We start from the raw sequence: 11,070 nt of genomic DNA, 5'->3' as shown, positions 1-11,070 counted from the left end.
GAAGCTGTTGTTTGGTCCTGTCGGCCATCTTCCCCTATTTGGCCTCGAAAGCAAAACTATGAAGTCTCTCCCCTTCTAGGGCCGACTTTGTTTTATTCTCAGCCAAATAGGCTAAAATTCAAGCCAAACATTCTGACTCATCAGTCATCTCCATCGACTGCAGGCCATCCCATAGGTGCAATTACCATTTCCGGCTCCATTTCTTCATCAACATCCCATATGAATTCGTAGTCGGGATCGAGGTTCAACACGCGAATGGTGTTGACCAAAGTATAAGACCCTGATCCGTCATCACAAGGTGAAATGTTTCCCAAATGCTGGTTGAAAGATTTCTTCGAGCCCTTGGCCTCATCAACCCTGTAATAACTCTGGCCAGCTTCGATGTTTTCTATGATGTCGTCCTTTCTCCAGATTATGAGCCTTTGATGTATAGCTGAGGGTACTGCTCCTATTCCATGGATCCATTCTCGTCCTAGGAGTAGGTTAAAATTTTCTTTGAAATTTATTACCATAAAAAGCGTCGAGCACGTGCTCGTGCCAACGGCTAGATCGACTTGGATAACACCAAGTATATTACTGTTTTTTCCCTCGTAGTCGGATATAACCATATTGTGTTGTCCGAGATTATCTTCAAATTTCCCCATCTTCTTTAATAGAGTATAAGGAATTAAGTTTATGGTTGCACCCCCATCTACGAATACCTTGTTCACTGCTATCCCGTCGACTTTCGCCCTTATGAATAAAGGCTTCAAATGGTATATCATCCTGAGGATAGGTATTTCAAACATGGCCTTTTTCTCCTCGATCATGCCACTATTCATAACGTAATAACACAATGGTTTACCTCCAACATTTTCGTCTAGCATAAAGTCCTCCTCTGTTTTGGAAACTACTGACACCATACCGTATTCAGCAGGCAACACTGACACAATTCCGCAGTTCACGATGAAATCGTCACCATAAGTGTCATCATTAGTATCGTCATGCATTTCCTCGTCGAACTCTTCATCGGATTGGGGAGAGTATTCAGGTCCCCCCTCCTCCGACTGAGGGGAGAATTTAGGCTCCTCCTCATTCTATTTAAGCACGTCCTCTGGCTTTTTTTATTTCTCGACCTGAGGAAAAAATTTCATACCTTGGGAAGATATCACTCCTTTCTTACCTCTAGGATCAACAATCATGGCAATTATCTAATTAGCCACACTCTTTCCTTTTTCTACCCACACCGCTTTTTGGAATTGCCTCTTTTATCTAGAGGTTTCGACAGGCCTCAACTGCGAAATTGGAGCCTCTTTCCCAGCTTTTTTGTTCTGTTGGTGGCGCCTCCATTGTGTTCTGGTCATTGGGTTTTTTCCCTTGTAGTTGGGAGAAACTACATAACCCCTTGCTTCGACCTTCCTTTTAGGCGTCACTATTTCTTTCTCTAAATCTAGTACTCTCCACTTTGGCCTCTTTCCCCCTTCTGGTGTACCGATCCACCCACTTCTCCCGTGGGATATCTGATGGCGGAAGGAAAGTCTTTGGTCGAGGCTGCTGGAATTGCCTCTTGTATTCTTCGTTTTGACGTGGTGCTCCATGTTTATTGAACACGGATCTGTGGACGACAAACTTCTCTTCCTCCGATGCCTTCTTTTTGTCAACCTCCAATCTTTCAGCGGCTTTCTCGTCGAACACAACGCTACACTTCGGACATAGTATCGCTTTTGAGCCACTTAGTTTGCATTTCTCTTGGAAATCTGTTAGGTTTCCTCCTGCCTGGGGATAAGATGATTCCAGTCCATCTTCAACTCTTTTGTTGAAACCATCAATAGTTTCAACCATTAGTACTTCGAAAGACTCAGTTAGAGGCACACCATCTGAAGACTCCATGAGACCATCATTAGTCTCCACCAGAGTTATCAAAATCGGCCGCTCACGGCGCGATCCCGGGAGGTCCGGACGAAGCCACCCCCCCCATCTCCCCCCCGCATACTGTAGAGCCTCTCTGGCGCACCCTCTCTCCGGTCGTCGCTCCTCTGGCGCACTCTCTTCTATCCTCCTCCTCTATTTTTCAAAAATATATTAACTTTGTAATTTTTTTTGTATCATGTTATTTTTTATATTTTAAGTTATGTTTATATTTCTTATGTTTATTATATTTATGTTTTTGTTTATGCTCATATATTTCTTATGTTCATAACTTCATATGTTTATGTTTATATTTATGTTCATAACTTCATATAACTTCATATGTCTATTTATGTTTATAATTATATTTCTTATGTTTATGTTTATATTTATGTTTATGTTCATAACTTCATATATATTTTTGTTTTTATGTTCATATATCAAATTTATGTTTGTGTTTAGAAGAGATGTTGATGCAGTTAGATGCGGATGACACAAATGAAATTGAGGAAATAAGTCGAATTCGAAGTGAAAAGAGGCTTGATGAGATATCTTCAATGGCTATTAAGAGGACTAAAGGACCATTGGATTTAGTCTTTAAGAAGACTAAGGACACAAGCCTTAATGATGATTGTGATAAAGAAGCGAGGGCAAGAACCATACAATATACTACTCGCTTTGTTTATACATGTGGAATTACTTTTAACGTGGAAAATGCAAAAGCCTTTAAGTTGATGTTGGAAGCCGTTGAAAGCTATGGTCCTCATTTGAAACCGCCAAGTTTTCATGAACTTAGGGTTCCACTGCTTCAAAAGGAGTTGGAATATACAAAAGGTTTTTTGAAGAATCACAAGGTTCAAAAGAATAAATATGGATGTTCAATTATGTCAGATGGTTGGACGGATAGAAAAGGTAGAACCTTGATTAATTTATTGGCCAATTGTCCAGCGGGAACCATGTTTGTGAAAAGTGTCGATGCTTCTTACTATGCCAAGACAGGGATAAGCTAGCTGAGTTGTTGGACACTTTTGTTGAGGAAATGGGTGAAAAAAATGTTATTCAATTGATTATTGACAATGGGCGTAATCATGTAGCAGCGGATAAAGTATTAACTTCCAAAAGGCCAAACATGTTTTGGAATCCATGTGCAGCCCACTGTATAAACCTTATGTTAGAAGACATACGAAAAATTCCAAAGGTTGATAAGGTTATAAAAAATGGAGTTAAGGTTGTGGGTTACATTTATAACCACACATATGTTTTGAATCTAATGAGTAAGTTTATCGACAATGTTGAATTTGTTAAAAATGAAGTGACAAGGTTTGCTACATCTTTCCTTATTCTACAAAAAGGTTGCAAGAACTAAAAAGTAAGCTTAGAGAGATGTTCACTTGTGATGAATGGGTGAGTTCCAAGTGTGCCAAGGATGCTAAAGGAAAAAGGGCAACTAGTATTATACTTATGACATTATTTTGGAGTGATGTTATGTACACTCTTAAGGTCATGCCGCCTCTTGTAAATGTGCTAAGAATGGTTGATAATGAAAGAAAGCCCACAATGGGTTACATATATGTCGTAATGGGGGTAGCCAAAGAATAAATTGAAAAAGCTTTTAATTCAAATTCAAGCTAGTACAAAGCGGTATTTGACATCATTGATAAAAGATGGGAGTGTCAACTTTATCATCTGTTACATTCTGTAGGTTACTATTTCAATCCTGAATATTATTATGAGAAACCATAAATTGAGAATGATCCTAAATTGGTGAGATGCCTCTGTAAATGCATTGAGACACTTAGTGAAAGCAATGAAGTGGAAGACAAGATTTTAGTAGAATTGGCATAGTACAAGGGTGCTACAGGTCTCTTTGGTATAAGAGTGACAATTAGACAAAGGTTGACATTAGCTCCAGGTAAGATGGAAGTTAATTTTTTTTATAATTATTGGAATTTGACAATTAGCTCGAGGTCGACAATTATTGATTTTTTACTTGCAGCTGAATGATGGAAGTCTTATGGAGCTGAAACTCCTGATTTGCAATTGTTGGCTGTTAAAGTGTTGAGTTTGGGTTGCAGTGCTTCCAGATGTGAGCGCAACTGAAGCATATTTGAGCATGTAAGTATTAATTTTTTACTAGGATATTAAACTATCTTACATTCAAGTATTATTAAATTAATACTTCAAATTATTGTATTTTAGATTCATTCCAAGAAGCGAAATAAGTTGGAGCATCAAAGGTTGCAAGACTTGGTTTTCATCATGTATAACCAAACATTGATTGAAAGATTTGATATTCGGGACAAGACTGATCCTATGGAATTTGGTGAAGTTAATTATCACACTCAATGGTTGGTGGAATATATGGGAGAGATAGGATAAGATGGTGAACCTTTACAAGAAGACTTGGTTCATGAATATGATGATTTAACTTGGGCTCAAGTTATCGAAGCAAGTGGGGTTAATGAGCCTGTAATCTACACTAGGAGGTCAAGGCTACTTGAAGTTGTAAGTACATCTAGAGAACAACAATTGGTGGTAGAAGATATTGAAGAAGATGATGAAGATGAAGTATTGGAGGAATATTTTGATGATATATGAAGAATACATTTTGATGATGATCTTTTGAATTTTAAGTTTGAATTTTCATATAATAGTTCTAAGTTTGAATTTTAAGATGTGATGTTGTGAATCTTCTACTATATGTTAGAATTTTTAGATTTTAAGTTTGAATTTTCATTAAGTATATGACATATGTTTTATAAATTATTATATAATTATATGTACAAAAACTTATCCCGCTATCCGCTTTCCCGCTATCCCATTTTTTGGGTCGGCCGCTCTGCTCCACTATCCGCTATTAATAACTTTGGTCTCCACCATCATGCATTCAAGAGGTTCAAAATACAAGGCTTCTTCAACCTTATCAGAGTCCACATGCATCTTTGGCTTTTTGCCAAATTGAAGCCTTCCTTCTTTCAATGCTTTTTGCACCAACTCCCTGAATATAACACATTGATAAGTGTTATGACCAAGAAAATATGAAACTTACAAAATCCCCTTTTCTTTTTCTGTTCTAAAGGGGGATCCTTTAAACCCTGAGGAACAATGATTTGACCATCGTTAACCAATAGATCAAATATCTCGTCGCACTTAGATACATCAAACATATAAGTCTTTGCAATGTATTTATCTGTTTTTTCTGCTTCGATGGGGTTTTTCTCATTCGATGGTTTTAAAACTTTACACATGTAAGGAGGTCCAGGCTTGAGTTCATCCACGTTGACCTTGCTTTCATCGATCAACTGTTCATCGTCAGAAGAGTATTCCTGAATTGTGATGTAGGACACTTTTTCTTTCTTATGATATCGACCAGTTTTGGTCTTTTCAACTTTTAGGCGTTCGATGTGTCGAACTCTGTCAGCTAATTTCGCCATATCCCTCAAAGATTAAGTATCCAATTTCTTTATGATAGAATAATCTAAACCGCCTGCGGCTATCTCGAATAACTCGTGCTCTGGGACTTGAGTAAAGCATCTAGCCTTGAACAATCTAAACCTATTGCATAAGGGTTCTATTTATAGAATCACCTGTGTGGTCTACAAGCTAAAAAACCCACTTAAATGTATGTGGCCCATATCTTATGATATGCCAAAATCACTTAAGCATGTGGTACCTTACGATATTTTGTATTATACTTAAGTACACCGTACCTTACGGTGTTCTACAATTCACTTAAGTGCAACGTACCTTACGGTGTTCCTTAGTTACTCTATCTCTCATCAATCTTTCCTTTTGTGTGTGACCCTGTAGGTTTTCGCGATATTAGCAATTATATTAAATCAAGTATTTAACATAATAAACAGTGAGTGGTATCTAGCAACACATCACTGCTACCCAAGACACGAAAATGTCATGTGATATGACAAATCCTTTTGTGATAATACTTATGTGTATAATTACCCTTTTGCCCTTATGTCTATATTGAACACAAGGAATAGACCGTGTCATCCTTGTCCAGTTCAATATTGGACCCGTAGACATTTATCCTGTTACGCAGGATGGGGAAATTCTATCTAGGTCACTCATGTCCCTCAGCATGCTTCGTGGAGTACCCATCAACTGTCTTTATGGTTATCCAGTTACGGACAATATTTGATCAGCAATAAGGCACTCGACTCTACATCTAGGATACATAGTGGTTTCAGGTCAAAGGTTGATATACACCATTATCACCATGACAATAACTTATGACACTTAGCATCACATTCTATATAGTATTCTCATAGCGGGTCAATCCAGTATAAATATTACTCTCAATATTCATACTTATGTTTAAGACTTGATAACTCTTTATCCATGATCCATGAGATGTGATCATCAATCTCCATACATAATAGTCTTGATGCTTTAATGTTATCCCACTTCACAACAAAGCTCGACTACGGATACTTTAAAAATAGTGTCCTTATGTTTAATGGGATCTCATGATCAAGTCACACTTGATACATTAAATGGACTAGATATTCTAGAGACTTTATTAAACAAACATAATAAAGAAAAGACCTTTTATTATTAATAAATAATTAGATACAAGTACCAAAAGTATTGGCCTCTAGGGCTTACACCAACACTTAGGGGGAGCTTACAAACCTCACCCTCTGAATCATCAGACTTAGGGGGAGCTTACAAAACTCAGACCCTGAAGTCAACATGTTAATTAAAAATATTTATTCAACCTGTATAGAACTTAGGGGGAGCTTACAAACTTCACCCTCATAACTATCAGACTCAAGTAGAGCTTACAAAGCTCTGATCCATAAGCTAACAGGTTAATTAAATCAACCACCATTTTTCTTAAATACTATTTTTGTCATCATCAAAAAGGGGGAGATTGATGGAACAAAATTGGTTGGTACCATATCCCTTAGATTTTGATGATAACAAAGTATTTAAAGAACAATTGAGTATTCTAACATCGACTCGAGTATACAAGATTACATCATTAAGGACAAATGAGCAAATGCTTGAGGAATTTGAATAAGAATCCAACTCTAGTTTTGAAGATCACTTCTGAAGACTCTGCCTCTGATTGAGATCCAGACTCTAAAGAAAGTCAGTCTCTGGTGACCCAGACTCTGAAGATTCAGAAGCCAAGAAGTGAATTATGATGTGATCAGCCTCTGAAGAGTGAAGTCTGAAGGAAGTCAACCTCTGAAGAATAAGCTTTTCAAACGAGGCAACTCTGACAGACTCAATACCTTTTTGATCATGTGAAGACTTAAGGAAAGATCTCTCTCTTGGTTGTCTGAGCTCCAACGAATCATTCCTCTTGCAATTTTTTTTCTTAATGTATCTAACAAAGTACAAAGGTTAACCAACCTTTTGGTGAAAGTCTTGAACGTCTCTTTTCCCCCTCTCTATATAAGGAGCACAAGGGCTAAATAAGAAGACCATCAAGCTTTAATACTGCTACATACTTTGTTCATTGACATTCAAAGAGAAGCTACTCTGTAAAATTTAGAAGACTTAGAACATCTTAACTTTGTGTATATTTTAAAAGTTCTTAAGTCTTAGAGTCTTTTTAAGTTGTATTCTGTCTTCACCTATGATTGTAGATCAAGTGTACTTGTTATCCAAATCTCTAAACAATTTGTTATAGAATCATAATTCTCTTTCTTTAGTGCTTGAGCATTTGAATCTCATTTTTTTATTGTATCATAATGTAGGGGTACACTTGATATACCTGGTTTCTTATTGTTCGAATGTTGGGGATTTATGGATTAATGGTGTTAACATGTTAAGTTTTTTTTGGCATGAATATGTTTATTTGGTTGTTATTATTTTAACAAAATTAATTGAAAGTGATTTTTTTTAATTTAATAGATTTTTATAAAGATGGTTAAGAGGCGACGAAGATGAAGAAGAAGAAGAGGGGAAGACGATGAAGATACATAAAGAATATTAGGTGTTGATGGTGTATGAAGGTGAGAAAAACACAAAAGAGGGGTTGAATTTTGTTGACTTTTTCTTCTTTAAGCTTTTTCAGCTTCTGTTTCTGATGTTTGTTTACTAGAGTCTGAACACTTGGTTCAGAGTCTGACTCCAAAAATTAATATGACTTCTGAAAGACCTTATCATATTTGGATGATCAGAGTTCACAGCAACATAATATTTAAGTACATAAGCAAGTAAAGTAAAGCAAGAACACAAACAGTTTATCTTGGTTCCTTTCACAACTAGAGAGTAGTTCAGTTCCCTTGTACTTCCAATTTATCACAGCTGAATAAAAAACACATCATGTGAATCTCATTTCAAGTTCAAGCATTCACATGATGGATTTTCTCTCTATATGAACAACCAAGTCAATTTACTCTTTATATTAAATTCATTTTTATGTGTAGGTCATTTACTAATGTTTCTCTCTCGCATAGAAAAGAAAGAACTTTAGTCCATTCTTAATTCTAGTTTTACTTTTCGATTGATTTATTGATTTTTTTCTGCGTGTTTTTAAAGATTTGCATTTTGGACAATAAATTTTTTGTCAAGGGCCTCATTAATAAAAAATAATCGCCGACTATTTCAACATATTTGTAGGAATGAGTTTTTACGGAAAATATGATAAACTTGACTTAAGCAACTTAGAGTTGGTTTGTTTTAATTCTAAAAAAATATTTTTTGTTTTTAAAAAAATAGATTTTACAAAAGCAACTTTTTAAAATATTTTAAGTTTTTTTAGATTTATTTTTCTCTATTAAAAATAATAATTTTGATACACTATAAAAAAAGATATACGACACAGATTATGACTGTTCATAAAAAGACCATTCTCGACAATTATTACGGCAGTTAGGCTTAATTATAGTCACTGTTTTAATAATTTTTTCTCTTTTTGAATCAATCTTCCCTCTATCTTCCACACTATTTTTTTTGAGAGAAAAGTAACATTTTCCTTTAAAAAATTCCCATCCTTTAATGATTTTTTATGATCTAAAGTCAAAACATAATCGAAATCATAATTTTAAAAGAAAATTGTATTTCAGAAATGATTTTTATGAAAAATCATTTGAAATAACTTCAAAATTAAATGATTCTTTGAAATTTTAATATCCAAATAAAAGTTTTAACAAAAGGATAAAATATCTAAAATAATATTTTAAATTTAACTATTTGAGTCTTTTATGAAAAAAATTTACAATTTTTTTTACACAAAATTATGTTACACTATAAAAATCATTTAAAAAAGAATCAAAACAAACATGTTCTCAATCCAAGTTTCAAATTTCAAATTTATATAAAATTTTACCTCACAACTCTTTATTTATTCCTCTATCCCTACATTATTTTTTTTTGGGACCAAAATATCCTCGTATAAATAATTTATTTATCTCATTTTCACCTTTTCTCTCATTTGCATCTGAAGACTTCGAAATAGAGAAAAAAAACTTCATCTATCGGAATTCTTTTTACAAATTATCCGATACACATTCAGCAAACAAGAACTGAAAGAGTAAGTTATCTGGTTCTTTTACTTACCAAAACACTTTGGATAAGATATCATGCACACACAAAATTTCAAAATTCTTTTTGAAAGTAACTTGGTTTAGTTGAATACTGCACCAAACCTTTTTTTATAGTGTTCCAGTTATAGTCATTTTTTATTTTTCACATGATACATAGTAAAACTTGTTGAGAATGTATTAAATGTGAGTAGTGTGGGTAATAATCTCACATTGGTTGAAAATATGGAGATTTGAGCATTTATAAGTGAGAGAATTCACCTACCTAGGGGTGTTCAAAACCAAACCAACCCAAACCGCAAACCAAACCAAACCAAATCGAAACCGCAAAAAACCGCATTTGGTTCGGATTCGTTTGGGTCATTTTTTAATAAAACCGCACGGTTTGGTTTGGTTTGCGGTTTGTATTTTGTAAACCGAACTAAACCAAACCAAACCGCATTATGTTACAACCCAAAGTTCACTTATCCCACATCCAACCCAAACCTCAAACCTAGTATGCCTTAACCTTACAATTACAAACGATTTTCTCTTAATCACACTTAGGGTTTCAATTTCAACCTTCTTAAATCTCTCATAGTAGTATCACACATTCTTCTCATCTTCTTTTCCATGTAGGTCTCGCCTATTCTACTCTAATAAGTTCTCTATTATGTTCTTTATTTTTTATTTTTTATGTTACTATTTTCTCTTCCAATTACGTTTTTATTGCACTTTTCTTCTCAATCTCGCATCTCTTATATTCTTTTTTTCATCTTCTCTAATCTCTCATCTCATATGTTTTTTTTATGTTTTATTATAATGTCTTTGATATTATTTTATGCTACTATTTATATTTGTCTTTTATTCCACTTTTGTCTAATCTGATTTTTTGTATATTGAATGAAACATTTTTGTCTAAATATGATGAATTTTGATGTTATTTAGTAATATATGAATGACTAAACACAAAGTTATGTCGTTATTTATAGGAGTATATATGGCTCAATAAAAATATTATAAAAAACCGAACCAACCGAACCAACCCAAACCGCATTGATTTGGTTTGGTTTGGTTTAGTTTTATTTCTAAAAGTCAACCGAACCAAACCGAACCACATGCTTTTTTCTCTTGCGGTTCGGGTGATTTTTATCGCAAAAACCGCCCAAACCGCACCGCGAACACCCCTACTGACCCACCTATAACCTTAAGATTTTGGATGAATATGTGGTGTGTCTCTCACAAAGGTGTTGCTCCAAAAAAGGAAGGAGTCTCACAATTTTCAATGCTCCATAATGAAAAACTCCCCTAACAATGGTATCATGAGCATTTGGTTCGAGAAAGGGACCATCTTACTTGTATCGAAAGTCAACGACATCAGTGTGGTAAATAAGAAACGTTTCGTTGAAGAGTATCAACGGTGCCAATGTGGTGAATAAGAAACGTTCCGTGCAGTACAATAGTTTGTGGAAGTAAGAAGAACTTTCACTTGAGGGAGAGCATTGTGGACTCACATTTGAAGGGGAATGTTGAGAATGTATCAAGTGTGAGTAGTATGGATATAGTCCCATATTTTTTGGAAATGTGGAGACTTGGGCATTTATAAGTGAGAGAACCCACCCACATATCACCTTAAGGTTTTAGGTGAATATGCAGTGGCGGAGCCAGATAAAAAAATTTGGGATGA

At 35.0% G+C, this 11,070-nt stretch overlaps 1 protein-coding gene across 1 annotated transcript; it reads left to right on the top strand.

Annotated features, from left to right (window-relative positions):
* Window positions 1–2,354: 2,354 nt before the first annotated feature.
* On the top strand, window positions 2,355–4,266 carry LOC127104069 (uncharacterized). Its single transcript, XM_051041284.1, has 4 exons — window positions 2,355–2,799; window positions 2,883–3,207; window positions 3,240–3,471; window positions 4,087–4,266. The coding sequence occupies exons 1-4, from the start codon at window positions 2,355–2,357 to the stop codon at window positions 4,264–4,266; spliced, it is 1,182 nt and encodes a 393-aa protein (XP_050897241.1).
* The last annotated feature ends 6,804 nt before the right edge of the window (window positions 4,267–11,070 follow it).

This window comes from Lathyrus oleraceus, chromosome 7 (assembly GCF_024323335.1).
Source record: "Lathyrus oleraceus cultivar Zhongwan6 chromosome 7, CAAS_Psat_ZW6_1.0, whole genome shotgun sequence".
NCBI classification, from domain to species: Eukaryota; Viridiplantae; Streptophyta; class Magnoliopsida; order Fabales; family Fabaceae; genus Lathyrus; species Lathyrus oleraceus.
Note: the sequence above shows the minus strand (reverse complement) of the source record. Positions and strands in the feature narration are given on the sequence as shown.